Below are 15,104 nucleotides of genomic sequence, written 5' to 3'. Positions count from 1 at the left end.
TGGTTTGGGGCTCAGGTGTACATATGGTTTTCAGCCAGCAGGCCAGTGTTATTTCCATCACCTCTTTCTCTCTTCTGGCTGCCTGAGCCCCACCCTATATGAGGTCTGTCTGAGAAATCAACCAGCAAAGATGCTAACACTCCTGAAGTGAAGAAAAGAACTGAAGGAGGCACAGTCGCATGGTCTGAGCTCTGAAATGGCATGCTTTCAGGTGACTGTCAGAACATATATCTAGAAGGTAAAATGCTAATGGATGTAGGTTAATTTCAACGTGGGAGGTACTGGGGTTAGTCAGGGAAACCTTCCTGAAATAAGTTAATTTTGACTTAATTCTGAAATGAGTATATTTTCATCCTCAAAGGAATGAGTACGAATGGGCTTCTAATTCTCTTTGCTGCCTGCCCTAAAGCATTAAGTGTGACCCAGATTTCACTTTCAACATTCAGGCTCCCAGACTTCACATCCTGTCATCTCTATGTTCATTAAAAAGTGAAATATGAGTTCATTTATTCAACAAGTTTTGGCTGAGCCTCTGCTGTGTCACAGACCCTGTCCCAGGTACTAAGATACAATGGTGAGGAAAGCGAAGTTCCTGCCCTTACAGAGTTTACTGTCTTTTTTTGGGGGGACAGTGTCTCTCTCTGTCACTCACGCTCTGTGCGAGTGGTGCGATCTCGGCTCACTGCAACCTCCACTTCCTGGGTTCAAGTAATTCTGCATCAGCCTCCCGAGTAGCTGGGATTACCGGTGCACACCACCATGCCCAGCTAAATTTTGTATTTTTTGTAGAGACAGGGTTTCACCATGTTGGTCAGACTGGTCTCAAACTCTTGATCTCAGGTGATCCACCCACCTCGGCCTCCCAGAGTGCTGGAATTACAGGCATGAGCCACTGTGCTTATCCTAGAGCTTACTTTCTACAGGGGAGAATAAGGAAGGCTGGGCCAGGGGTAGGGGCTGGCCCAAGGAAGGCTGAGAGGAGGTCTCTGGGGCTCCTGCTGCTTCTAAGAGTGTCTGGGCTGAATCTTCTTGCTCAGTTTCCAGCCCGCAGGTGAGGAGACCAGCTCTAGCTGAGCCCTTTCCTGGTGCAAACCCCTCAGGGATGTGGGAGAGGTAGGCTTCCTTTCTGGATCCCTGGGCTTGCCAGGTGGCCCCACCTTACTCCTCCCAGTCCCTCTGCAACTGATATTCCCAGGCAGCGGCCAGGGGGCCAGCTCCCTGTCATGAAGGCTTTTTTGGATGAGATCCTTTGGCCGGTTAGCAGGCTCCTCAATGGCTGCTCAACTCAGAAATCTTATGACCTTCCCTGATGAATTCACACTGCCCCCTCCCCAGGCTTTAAATCACCTCTGTCTTCTCTCCTGCGTTACTTCGTTTTCATCCTGGCGCCCAACCCCAGCAGCCACTGCCCCTTACCTCTGCATATTTGCTGTTGCCTCTGTGTGGAACACTGTTGGTCAGTTACATAAATATGTATTGAGTGCTTCAAGGGGCTAGACGCCATGTCAACCCTGGGGATACAGTGATGAAAAAGACCAGATCGTGCTCTCATGGGGCCTATGTTCTAAAGAGGTAGACAAAGAGTCAATTTGTAAATGATTGCAAATTATGTTAAATGCTATGAAGCAAATAATGAACAGCTTAGAGGCTACAGAGAGGGACAGCTCTAGCTATGGTGGGCAGAGTTAGGCTGAGACTTGAAGCATGAGAGGCAGCTGCCCATCTCAGGAGTGGGGGAAGGGGCTCTGGGCAGAGGGAATGATGAGTGTACAAGCCATGAACCTGGCATGTCTTCAGAACAGACAGACCAGGGAGACTGGGCAGGTGGGCATGAAATGGGCAGGTGGGTAGTGCTATCCTGTAAAGCTTTCTTTGATTATGAAAATGTTCCCTGTCTGTGCCAGCCATTTAAATCAGTTCAAATTGTATAAAGGAAACAATCAGTTCCTTAAACATACCAGCTCCATTTTAAGGGCTTGATAGCCACATGCCAATAGTGGCCACTATATTGGCCAGTGCAGGACCATGCTGGAGCTTAGAAACTTCTGTCTGGGGGTTGAATTTTATTCTAAGAGCAATGACAGGCCACTGAAAAGTCTTAAGCAAGGGGGTGACAAGCCCCTCCTACCTCCTGCCTCTATGCCACTGGTCAATCCTATCTATCCCCGTGGAAGAATCTCCAAACTGAATTCAAGAACCCCTCCTGGGGCCCTTTGTACCTGGTGCCTACTGTGTTATAGCCCTTGGCCACATTGTCATACTCACATGTCCATAAAGCCAGAGCAGGCTGGGGGAGGGGATGTGTGCTATTCATTTCTGTTCCCTCCCTGTTCACACAGGTACTCATCAGGTGCTCAATAAATGTCTTTGTTAAACTGAAGCCACCATCTTGCTCTGGAGCAAGGCAAGTCCCAGACCTTTCCCAGGTTTCTGGAGTGGTTTGAGCTCCGGGCATCCTGCCCAAGCTTTCTCAAGGCCAGTTTCCATGAAGACCGCTGTCCTCATCTCCTGCCAGTAGGGATGCTCTCAGGAACACACACACAGCCCCTGCTCATTCCACTGGGCTTCCACAGAGCACAGAAGACCCGCCCTTCTCACTTCTCAAGGAAAATTTACGTCAGGACTCCAGAATTCATTCAACTCACTGCCCTGTCCTGGGCATCTCAGGAAAAATCAATCCAGGAAGTCATCTTCACAAGGATCTGGACAAACAATGCCTCATAGAAACCCTGTGATGACTTCTTCCAGAATCCCAGACCCTCACTGCCCTCAGGGTACCAGGGCAAGAATGGACCAGACTCCCAGCCTGACTCCTGGTGTGATATATGCCACTGCAGGTACCAGAATGTAAGCCATTATGCCTGGAAAGTGCAGACAGTGCACAGAAAGGCTCCCAGCCATGGACAGGGAAATGGGGGCTACTGGGGCAGGGGTGGGAACAGTAGGGGCCACTCCCCTAGCCCTTTGGCAAGCACCCCAATTAGAGGATCAGGGCATGTGACCATAAATCTCCAATTCGTGAGGGTGGGGGCTAGAAGGCTGGCCTGTGCCCATTCACACCAACCCAGCTCTGCTCTGGAAGGAGCTGAGGGGGATGTGCTGGCAATGGGAGGACAGAGACAGTGAAGGAGCTGGTTACAGAGGCCCAGAAAGGAGGGCTTGGATGAGTCTAAGGCGTGCTGGGCTAGGCCAGCTAAGGGGCGAGGCCAGGGTGTGCACCGAGGGCTCCTCCACACGCCACAATGCTCTCAGAGCTGCCCTTCTGGTCTCTCTGGGTGGGGTGGGTGGGGTGGAGGTGATGAATAACACCAGGGACCCAGCCCCGTGCTGACTGGCTGCTGTCAGCACTAGATTTGTCCTGGGTCCTGCCCCTCTGCCAACCCAAATTCTCGTTCTGTCTCCCGACGCTGGCATGCCAGGGCCCTGCCTCTTTACCCTCCCTTTCCCCCTGGCCAGAAGTGCTGCTTTGTGGCTCTCCTGGAAGGACGAGGGCCCCAGGCCTGGGCCACAACCTCAGGATCCTGCTCAGCCTCCAGCTGTCCCTGGGACCAAAAGCCATTTCACATGGCTTTTCCTAAGTGTGTCTAGTGGGACAGACTGGGAAAATAAGAACAGGGGCTTTGGGCCAGGTGCAGTGGCTCATGCCTGTAATTCTAGCACTTTGGGAGGCTGAGGAGGGCAGATCATGAGGTCAGGAGATTGAGACCACTCTGGCCAATATGGTGAAACCCTGTCTGTACTTAAAAAAATATATACAAAAATTAGCTGGGCGTGGTGGCACATGCCTGTAATCCCAGCTACTCTGGAGGCTAAGGCAGGAGAATCACTTGAACCTGGAAGGCGGAGGTTTCAGTGAGCCTAGATCTCACCACTGCACTCCAACATGGCGACAGAGCAAGACTCCGTCTCAAAATAATAATAATAAGAAGAACAGGGGCTTTGGAGTCAATAGACCAAGCTGTGCACCCTAACTTTGCCACTGCTAGCTGGTGACCTGGAACAAGCCATCTAGCTTCTCTGTACCTCAGTTTCCTCAACCATAATATTAGATTAGTAATACCTACCTCACAGGGCCTTATGACCATCCATGGGTATTATACATAAAATGCCTAACAGTGTTTGATATACTGTAGGTTTCTAATAAAGATGCAGAAATTCTTCCTTCCTCTAGCAGCACCGCCTGGCCTGCTATCTAACTGCCCTCTCTCCCACACTCTCCCCTTTTGACATATTTTCCAGGGCCAAATTCCCACCTCATGCCCTTCCTTCCTAGTCTCAGGGCCTTCAAGCATTCCTCCTTCCCCTGGGAGCAAGGCCATACCCCACTTCGGGGTCCGCTCACAGCCTCTCTCCTAGCGCCCCCGCCTCTCATCCTCTCCCCATCCGGCATTTTGGTCTGCAACTGTGGCTCTGCCATTATTGCCTTTGGAGACTTCAGAAGTGCAGAGGTGGAAGGGGCCTCAGAGCCCAGCCCTTTGAGCCCGTACATCTGTCAGAAGAGGCAGCTGAGTACAGGGAGGCCTGGTGACATGGTCTTGCGAAGCCCTGGGTGTCTGGGTCCTACTTCCCCCACGTGGGGGCCCGGGTTCCCTCCTCCTTCCTTGGCAGGTGGATGGGGGAGGGGGCTTGGTGACAAGGTTGAGCCTTAAAGGGAAGCCGAGGCCGGAGAGACATCCCAGAGGCAGCTCCTGCAGGTGCTGCTCCTGCTGCCCTGCGCTGGAGGCATCACTGGTATTTGGGAGGTGGAGCAGCAGCACAGGGAAAGGCTGTGGGAGCCACAGAGCTGGCATCAGCGTGGGGTGTGTGGCGGAGCGCCCAGCAGGCCCCTGTGCTCACTCTTTCTCTCGGTCTCACAGTCACCGGCCCAGCCCCAACCCCAGCCCTGCACAGCCTCGATGATAATTCCATGAGTCACCTGCCCTTGCCTGCAGACAGGGCAGCCACACCCAGGGCAGCTGGCACCCTAGCCAGGGTTTCTGCTGTGAGCTGCTGGGCAGGCAGCCTGCCAGGCCACGACGGCCACTGATGGGGAGCCAAGATGCTCCAGCGCCTCGGGCCAGGCCGGGAACCTGCTGAGTGGCAGAGCCTCCCACCTGCATTGCCCCATTGCTACGGCCAGGGCCTCCTGTGGAAAGCCTCGGCCAGGTGCCTTCTTATTAGGATCACCAATAACAAGCAACAGGCCAGCACCTGCCCCATCTGTATTCAGTAAAGCCCTGGGCTTCAAGCTACTCCCAAAGGGTGGGAGTCTCCCTCTGACGGGGCTTGCATCTGGAGCCACGACGGGTCACTTGCAGCTCTCTCTGCCAGACACAGCTGGGACTTCATCGCTGACCCTTTGACTCCCATCATGGCTCCACCCTTTGAAGCCCAACTCAAATGCTCTCACCTCCCCCACAACCCTTCCAGATGTCCCCAGCTGGGGGTGACCCCTCCCTCCTTGAGCTCTCAGAGGGACTGGTACCTCCTTTGCCACTTAGTGCATCATGGGAAGTGCTGAGGTGCACTGTAGCTTCTTGGCTTCACCAGCAAATCTGCCACAGTGCTCTGAACATCAGAATGGCTCAACAAATGTCTATACAGCCGATCAACAGCCCACTTACGTATTCTGTTATGACATTCCTGGGACCAGATGCCCCTCTTGGCACCTTTCTGCTCCCAGTCCCCTCTGCTCTTTCTAGGCCATATATCCTACTGGACACCATCCACCAGGCCTTGACTTAGGCCCTGCTGGGGTTGGAGCTGGGCCTGGACCCATTTTGACAAAGAGCCCTCAAGGAATTGAGGGGTTTCATGACACTCTGACCTCCCAGCCATCTCCAGCCTCAGCGCTCCATGGTTTACGGCAGCTGCCAAGGGAGCAGGGTAGGGGGCACAGCAGCCTGGGCAGAGCCTGGGAGAGCTGGGAAGAGCCTGTCTCCTGCCTTCCAAAGGGGCCTTGTGATGACACTTTGTGTTGGCCATTCCTAGCTCCGGACTGGCCTGCTCTGAGAGTCCCTTTTGCCCAAGAAAGACCCTGGGTGACCTGTATCATGCGTGGTTCTGTCCCCAACTCCACTGTTTTAGAAGCTGATCCGTCAAGCAGGGATCACTGGGACTGGATTGGTAAGAGGGGTCAACTCATCAGCTCTGTGTTCTTCTCGTGACCCCAACCCCCAGCTTAGGCCAAATAGGCCGGCCTCAGCTCTAGAACTCAGTCTGGGGGTAACAGGGACCAGGTGTTGGGGAGAGTAGGCAATGTGACAGTTGAGACAGAAGTTGGGGGCTTTCTAGGAGGCTTTGAATACTGGAGACCACTGAAATTGGGAAGGTGAGTTTGTAGTCCATGGAAAATAGTTTTGTTTTTACCGCTGCAAAGGGAAATATACGCTAACTCCCAAAAACAGTCAGGACTTTGAGGGTTCCTTGCGGTTTTGATGACTTTGCCTCTACTTTCACCTTTTTGCACACAGGACCATGATAGTGTTTCAAATCTGTCTGGCTCCTTACGGTCTACCAAGTGGTTTCCAGCCCTTTGTCGCCTGGGATCTGCCCATCTATTCCTTGAGAATTGTGGTCATCCTGTTATCATCCCATTATAAGGATGAGGGGACTGAGGCTCAGAGAGGGTGTGTGGCTTGTCCAAAGTCACCACTGTTTAGTGGCAGAGCTGGGCCTCAAAGGTGCTACTTATGGCCCCGAGCCCACTGCTTTTCCTCCGTGCCGCACCACGCGTGCCGCAAGATATTTCTGCACTGGAGCGAGCTGCTGTGACATCCAGTCTTCAGGGGACACTTTATTCTCGCAAATGGCACCCCACCAAAAAAGGTATGTCCATGTCCTAACCGCTAAAACCTGCGACTACTGGGAAAAGGGTCTTTGCAGATGTCATTAAGGGAAGGATCTTGAGTTGAGATTATCCTGGGTTTAGGGCAGGTCCCCAATCCAATGGCAGGAGTCCCTCCAAGAGAAAGGCAGAGGGAGACTGGAGACACAGAGAAGAAGGCCACGTCTTACAGAGTTACGCTGCCACAGCCAAGGAATGCCCAGAGCCTCCAGAAGAACCTAACCAGGCCGATACCTTGATTTTGGACTACTGGCCTCCAGAACTGCAAGCAAACACATTTCTGTTGTATTAAGACACCGAGTTAGTGCCAATTTCTGCAGTAGTCCTAGGAAATTAATAGGACATTAACCCTGAAACTCCCAGTCACATGGCATGAGCTGTCAGTCTCTCAGCAAACCCTCTCAGCGTGTGGCTTGGTGGGCATGTGAGATTCATGAATGGCTTGGCGAGCAGTACCAGAGTAACACTGTCCCTTAGCAATGGTCCGTGTGAGGACCAGCTGGCTCCTGCCCAGCGCTGGATGGCCAATCTCTCACTCCTTTGCCCTGCCCCCTTCAGCACCCGCCTTTGTCTGGTTTCACTCCACACCAAGAAAAGAATGATGCCCCAACGGCCCTGGGAAAAGTGAAACAGCCACGGGCTACGTCACCGTTCCTCCAGGAGGAATTTCCGAAGCCAGTTACGCCTCTGCCAGGAAGTTGGGGGGGCCCAGCCCCTAATAACTGCCAGCCTCTCAGCCCTGGCCGCCGTCATCTTCATACTTCCCCACTTAATGGGATGTCTTGAGGCAGTCAAAGGCAACACAGCCACAATTAAACACAGCAAGAAAACATAATAGGGCTTTGTCTTTCCATGGGGCCTTTCATTCTGAGAGCTCGGGCAGTTTTATGAGTCTTGGGAGGCCCCCTGTTACTCCCTTTACAGAAGAGTAAACTGAGGTACTACACAGGAAGAGCACCAGAACAGGGCTCTAGTCAAGTTATTGATCAGTGTTACTGACCCAGAGCTTAATTCCGAAGGTCTGTCTAGCTCCCTTGATGGTCAGGGCCAGCAGGCTTCAACAGGAAGCTTAGTTTTTTTTTTTTTTTTTTTTTTTTCAGAAAGTTCTCAGGATTTGTGGTGTCTTCTTAGAAATGGTCAGAATGGGGCTCAGACAGCCTGTCCCGCCTGATGGGGAGTAGAGGATTGGTGGGGCAGAAGGTGAGTATTGAGGCAGAAAAAGCACTGCACTAGGAGTCCTTGGTACTCTCTCTAGCTGGGACAAAGCAGGGTTATGGGCATGGGTTGGCTACCAATGCAGAGTTATGCTGCGTGCCTTTGGACAAGCCACTTGCCCTCTCTGGTTTCAGTTTCCTTGCTTGTAAAATGAGGGGGTTGGAGTAGACGCTCTCAGTCAGTATTCCTCAAATCTTAATGCACACTGAATCACTAGGAATCTTGTTAAAAGGCACATTCTGATTCAGCAGGTCTGGGGCGGGGCCTAAGGCTTTGCCTTTCCCGCAAGCTTCCAGGTGATGTGAATGCTGCAGGTCCTCTGACCACACTTAGAACAAGTCTCATGACAGGTCACCCGGCCATGAGCTGTAAACGCCATCACCTCATCCTCTCCACTTCCTCAGGGGTGCTGTTTGGAGAACAAATGGGCCAACGTGGGTGAGAGCACTTTGTAAGCTATACAGTCCTGTACAAACAGGTTTTTTAAAAAGATCACCAATACATGATTAAGACTTGATATTGGATGCCGAAGAACTCAGTTCAAGAGCCTGGTCTTGGTGAGCCAGAGACATGGGGGTAATAAACCTACCTCCTGGGCTTGTTATGAGGACTAAATGAAACAGGATCATTGAGAGCAGCAACAGAACAGCAGGTCTTGTACATGAAGACATTCAGTGGCCATTCTTCCTCTTAACCATGGTCCCATGTGCAGGATGGGAACCCATCAGCAGGAAGCGGATGCCTTCACTCTCACCTGCTTTTGTCCCTGCCATACTGGAGTCCACCTGCTGGGTTGTGACATAATGGCCATTTGGTCTCCAAGGTCCCCCTCAAGCGCCTCCACTTTCCTATTGTCCTAGAAGCTGGACCGGCAGCTTCTTCTGCCCAAGCCCCCGACTGTGCCTGTGTCCTCCACTTGGAGCTGCTACAGGATCTGTGAACACAGCTCCAAGGGAGTGTAGCCACCTCCCTACCCCATCTCTGCGCCCACTGCTCCTGAAGATGCACTGATTGGGTCGGGAGGGAGGCTACCTGGCTCAGGTCAGAGGCATGCACATTTCATTTTTCTCGAGAAACTGCCTGCCGCTTGAATGTACATGGGGGTTTGCCAGAGCAGTCTCCTCTGCAATGGAGTAAACTTGTGGGCACAGCCTCCCACCCCCATCCAGGCCTTGGTAACAATGGGGACTCCTCCAAGGGCTGGCTTTTCCTGTCCCCACCCTGTCCCCCAGCATGAGCCACTTGCAGGGTGGACCCTGTGACACCAGAAGTGGCAGCGTGCAGCCTTCTGGAGAAGGCTTCAAGTGTAGACTCTCTCCCAACCTGTGGCAGTGAAGTCTGGTTATGTCTAAACAGAACAATTACCCTAATTGCTGTTTGTGCTAGTTATACTGTCATCGTTGGTCCGAGGATAAGATAGGCATTACTCACCCCGCCTGGTCAAGGAACAGCAGCCTGCTGCAGGCCAGAGCCCAAGCCACTGGAGAGGGAGGACCCAGAATGCAGCTCAGATGGCCCCCGGATGCCAGCCAAGTCCTGTTTGAGCCTAGGTCTACCACGCACCACACTCCAGGCCTTTAGGAGTCTCTGACCATGATTAGGAGATCTCTTCGTTTCTAGGTACGATTAAGATTTATGGATGCACAAAGTTCATATCATATACTTAAGTGTGCAAAAAAAAAAAAAGTAAATTACTTTCTTGTCTATACCCAATGCTACTGAACTCACAGGCCCCCTTTCTGATGATGGTAGTGAATTGATAGTAGAAATCAAACCAAACTTGCCCACTAAAGGAAACTGGGATTATTACTACTATTATTTTTTTGAGATGGAGTTTTGCTGTGTTGCCAGGCTGGAATGCAGTGGTGTGATCTTGGCTAACTGCAACCTCCAACTCCTTGGTTTAAGGATTCTCCTGCGTCAGCCTCCCAAGTAGCTGGGACTACAGGCGTGCCCCACCATGTCCAGCTAATTTTTGTATTTTTAGTAGAGATGGGGTTTCATCATGTTGGCCAGGATGGTCTCGATCTCCTGACCTCGTGATCCGTCCACCTCAACCTCCCAAAGTGCTAGGATTACAAGTGTGAGCCGTGGCGCCTGGCCTGGAATTATGCATAGAAACCTCTTGGATTCATTCAAAGTGATTTGGGGATGTAGTCAATTCAGAATCAAAACTGCCTATAGGGCTGTCCCTGCCCATCTAAAGGGGCTTCTCCACTCACCCACCCCCGTGCCTCCTGCCCCAAATGCTCATTCATGGTTTTGGGAGAGTGGGGTCTGCCCACCGCCCTCTGCTCTCCGCTTTCTGAGCCTTCTGCGATGTCTGAGGTCTGGGTGAGACCACACCCCATCTCCGTGCTCGCTGGTCCTAAAGAAGCTCCAAGTCCTTCTTGTGACAAGAAATATACCTGGCCTGGGTGTGCCACCCTGTAGCTCCTGGCTGTTCCTGCCCCATCATGGAATCCCTGGCAAATCTGCCAGTCAGCACTCTCAGCCTCTTGTGCAGCTTCCTTGGGGGCATGTAGAAACTTCTAGATGTCCTGCATGCCTCTGAAAGGCCACAGGCAGTCAAGGGACAAGAGCTCAGGACCACCTCCCTTGGCATCTCTCTTGGTCATCTGTAATCTGTTGCCCTGTCCCTTTTTGGAGTCTAGTGGCTCCATGAGGACCATGAGACTTTTCTGAGAGCCTAGCGATTTTCTGCATCTATATCCTTAGAACTTATGAGCAAGGTCCCTGCCCCAGAGTCTCCCACCAACTGTCTTTGGGTATTTCTACCCCTAATGATACTTTCTTCCTCTTGCTGTGAACCTGGTAGTAGGGGAGGAGGGCAGGACACTCATGTCTGATCCCTTTATCCTCCCCCCACAGCCTTTCCTGTCCCTTCTCCCAGGTCACAGGAGGGTTTTCTCTCTTCCTGTTGGGTGGAATCTTCTTTCCCCTCTTCTATACCCTTCCTTAGCAGTAAGCCTCCTGGCTTAGCCTAATCACAGAAGAACTTCAGGGAAAGGAAGAAAAAAAATCTGGATTACATCAGGAGACATTTGAAAATCATCAACCACATTATTCAGAAAACTCATAGCAACCTGGGGTAGAGGAACGAGCTGGGACTTGGAGCCAGAAGGACTGGTTTATGTCCCAGCACCGCTCCTTTCCTAGCTCCGCCTTTTCAGAAAGAACGTGCCCTGACAGTGACGTGGACCTTTGGGGGTCCAGCTCACCTGAACTGCTCCAAGTAGTAACCCTGAATATGGAATCGGGACTGTGTGCTAATGAGCCTCTCTGGGTAGCGGGGAGCCTATTTGTCTACCATGTTGTCTGGCATACAGAGAACCCCGCTTCAGAGACAGAGAGAATGAAGCAGAGCTACAGGGAGAACAGAAGAGACAAGTGAGCCTTGGCAGACGTCCAGCCCCTGGTTCCCACTTGGGTGGCCTTGCGGCATCCTAGTGTTTGGCACCCATGATAACTAATAGTAGACTCTTTTGAGCAAGGGAGGGGCCTGGTCCCTGGGGAATAAAAACAGTGACAGCACCCCATTTACCAGGTGATTCCACACAGCCTGGCTCTCAAGATCAGACATGGCCTCCTGGCCGACAGCCAGTGTCCACCCTCTCCCAGACACTGCCTGTGGACACTTCCCTGTGGACGAAGCCTCTGTGAATCATGAATCATCCTGGACCCAGACATGGGAGCGCCATGGTACAAGGGAGTCTGGCAGTGATGGGAAGAGCCACATGGCCATGGCCTGTTGGGCCCCTCCCTTCATAGGATCTGGTTCTGGGGCATGACTCTGCCTCTGTGGGTGTCGGTCAAGGCAGAGGGGGTTAACTCTCCACCTCCCTCCCTCGCTGCAGCACTGCCGCTGAGGCAGCTGGATCAGGATTGAGCAGCGAGGACGAGCTTATCCCAGACACAGCTGCTGCCATATCGAGGATCCGAGGCCCGCAGACACAGTGGAGTGGTGCAGGGTCCTGCAGGGTCCTGGATACAGCCGCCTGCTGGGAGAAGACTGGCCATGTCTGCATACTCCCCCAGATCAGTTTCTCGTCCCTAGTCAGGCCTCTTCATTCCAGCCAATGGTTCTCAAACTACAGAGCATGAGAATCATCTGGCAGTACTTCTTTTAAAAGGGACATTTCAGGAACGCACCCAGGTCTAGGCTGAGGCTCAGGAAAATGAACTTTTAAGGAGCACTCCGGGCTAGCTAAATAATTACACATTTTTTGACTGGTGCGGTGGCTCACGTCTATAATCCCAGCACTTTGGGAGGCTGAGGCAGGCAGATCACAAGGTCAGGAGTTTGAGACCAGCCTGGCCAATATGGTACAACCCCATCTCTACAAAAAATACAAAAAAATTAGCCAGGCATGGTGGCGCATGCCTGTAATCCCGGCTACTCAGGAGGCTGAGGCAGGAGAATTGCTTGAACCAGGGAGACGGAGGTTGTGGGGAGCTAAGATTGTACCACTGGTCTTCCAATCCTAGGCGCTTCGGGAGCCGCGGCTTAGGTGCAGACATGGCCAAGTCCAAGAACCACACAACACACAACCAGTCCCGAAAATGGCACAGAAATGGTATCAAGAAACCCCGATCACAAAGATACGAATCTCTTAAGGGGGTGGACCCCAAGTTCCTGAGGAACATGCTCTTTGCCAAGAAGCACAACAAGAAGGGCCTAAAGAAGATGCAGGCCAACAATGCCAAGGCCATGAGTGCACGTGCCGAGGCCATCAAGGCTCTCGTAAAGCCCAAGGAGGTTAAGCCCAAGATCCCAAAGCGGGGCGTCAGCCGCAAGCTCGATCGACTTGCTTACATTGCCCACCCCAAGCTTGGAAAGCATGCTCATGCACGCATTGCCAAGGGGCTCATGCTCTGCCGGCCAAAAGTCAAGGCCAAGTCCAAGGATCAAAACAAGGCCCAGGCTGCACCTCCAGCTTCAGTTCCAGCTCAGGCTCCCAAAGGTGCCCAGGCCCCTACAAAGGCTTCAGAGTAGATATCTCTGCCTGCCAACGTGAGGACGGAAGGACTGGTGCGACCCCCCGGGGCTGCCATCTGCATGGGGCTGGGGTCCTCCTGTGCTATTTGTACAAATAAACATGAGGGAGGGAAAAAAAAAAAAAAAAAAAAAGATTGTGCCACTGCACTCCAGCCTGGGCAAAAGAGTGAGACTCTGTCTAAAAAACAAATTATTATTATTGTTATTATTATACATTTTTTATTGTGGTAATATATGCAAAACATAAAATTCACCATTTTAACTATTTTTAAATATACAGTTGAATGGCATTAGTGCATTCACGTTGTCGTGTCGCTCTCACTGCCATCCTTCTCAGAACTAGTTCGTCACCACTGACTGAAACTCCACAGCCATTAGAAAAGGACTCCCGTTTCCTTCTCCCACTAGCCTCTGACGCATCATCCTCTATAAATTCGACCACTCTCGGCAACTCATACAAGTGGAATCATACAGTGTTTGTCTTCTGGTGACTGGCGTATTTCTCCTAGCATAATGTCATCAAGATTCATCCTACTGTGGCACGTGGCAGAGTTTCCATCCTTTTCTGCCGCGTGGATAGACCACGTACTGTTTCCCCCTTTTGGCTGTAGTGAGCAATGATGTGATGGACGTGGGTGGACAAATCTCTGTTCAAGTCCCTGTTTTCAATTTCTGGGGTGTATACCCAGGCCCTTCTCTGGCATCTCCCTCTGCCATTTCATCCTGTTTACTTGCATGACCTAGAATGCTGTCTTGATTTCTGTCTTCCAAGCCTCATTCTGTTTCCCTTGCCTCATCTAAACCTCTCTAAATCTCGTGTCCCTAAGGCCAGCTTGGGAAGCAGCACAGTGGAGGGCACTGGCTCCAGGGCGGGACGGGGGGGCCATGCCTGTCTCAGAGGCCCACCAGTCTGTGTCCTCCGACTACTTACCTACCTTCAGTTTTGCTGTCTGTAAAAGGAGACAGGAAAACGTGCTTGTAGGATCACTTGAGAGGATTCAGCGGGAAAGGTCGTGTAAAGTGTCTGGCACAGAGCAGGTATTTAATGAACGGTGGTGGTTGTTGGAATTTTTTCAGAAAGCTTTTCCTGACAGGGTAGATACGATATGCAGCACTTTGCAAAGCAACCTCTGCACTCAGAGAAGACGAGTCAAATAAAATCCCCCTCCTCACGGAAATAACCCTAAGGTTTCTGCCACTGCAAATCAGTATAAGTTAGGAGCAGGCAAACTCTCGGAATTCAGCAAGTTATGTTTTCTGAGTAATTTCCATTTTCCTTGCTGTAATTTAAATACATTTCATCTTTTTTTGTCCTCAGTAATTTCCCAGAACTACTGCTCAGAATTCTCTGGCATTGTTTTTCTAAATGCCTTTTAGGACTTCAGAACCTGATATATCCCCAAACTCCGACAATTAGAGTCAAAGCCCAGAAATCCAATTCTGTGTGCCTGTGGCCAGCCACATACCAGGGAATAGCACCGAGGCTAGAGGAGAATGAGGCGGACTCCTTGTTTCTGAGAAGGCCACAGGCATTCAGGCAGGACGTACTAGTATGAGGCAATTCAGGGAACAATACGAGACACCTGTGACTCATCCGCTTTATATCAAAGCAAGTAGAGGGTGTGGACAGAGCTGATCATGTTAGCATCAGCAATATGAAAAGAATAGCACAGCGATTATGCACATAGACTATGGAGGGAAGGGGACAGGCAGGCAGGAAGGTAACCTGAAAACAGGTGAAGAGTCCAGGCTGGAAGGAACCCTGAGCCGAAAACAGAAACAGATTTTCACCGGTGTTTCATGTGTCAGAGTATGATGATACAATATAAATTCAAAGACTAGATAATTATAAAACTCATGAGATGTAGAGATCACAGGGTTAGGAAAACAAATTGGGAACTGGATACAATTATGTAGCTAATCAACTAGTTAGAAACAGCAACAAGCAAGTCCAAAAATAGGATGGCCAAAGGAGAGGCTTGAAATCACCACAACCAATGCAGAGGAAACAAGAGGCAGAGATTGAAGCAGTTCGAAGCGGGGAGGTTTGGAGGACATGAGAAA

The 15,104-nt window shown here is 51.4% G+C and overlaps 1 protein-coding gene across 1 annotated transcript; it reads left to right on the top strand.

The window, feature by feature from the left end:
- Positions 1-12,518: 12,518 nt before the first annotated feature.
- LOC116558677 (60S ribosomal protein L29-like) lies at positions 12,519-13,144 on the top strand. Its single transcript, XM_032288694.1, has one exon. The coding sequence runs from the start codon at positions 12,561-12,563 to the stop codon at positions 13,035-13,037; it is 477 nt and encodes a 158-aa protein (XP_032144585.1). The 5' UTR covers positions 12,519-12,560; the 3' UTR covers positions 13,038-13,144.
- The last annotated feature ends 1,960 nt before the right edge of the window (positions 13,145-15,104 follow it).

Source organism: Sapajus apella, unplaced genomic scaffold (genome assembly GCF_009761245.1).
Source record: "Sapajus apella isolate SASKATOON/1434 unplaced genomic scaffold, GSC_monkey_1.0 scaffold22, whole genome shotgun sequence".
Lineage (NCBI taxonomy): Eukaryota > Metazoa > Chordata > Mammalia > Primates > Cebidae > Sapajus > Sapajus apella.
The sequence above is the reverse complement of the archived record's forward strand: the minus strand, read 5'-3'. Positions and strand labels throughout refer to the sequence as shown.

Bases quoted from the DNA above. Each gene is read 5' to 3' on its own strand.
- LOC116558677 (XM_032288694.1), top strand. From the start codon at position 12,561: ATGGCCAAGTCCAAGAACCACACAACACACAACCAGTCCCGAAAATGG.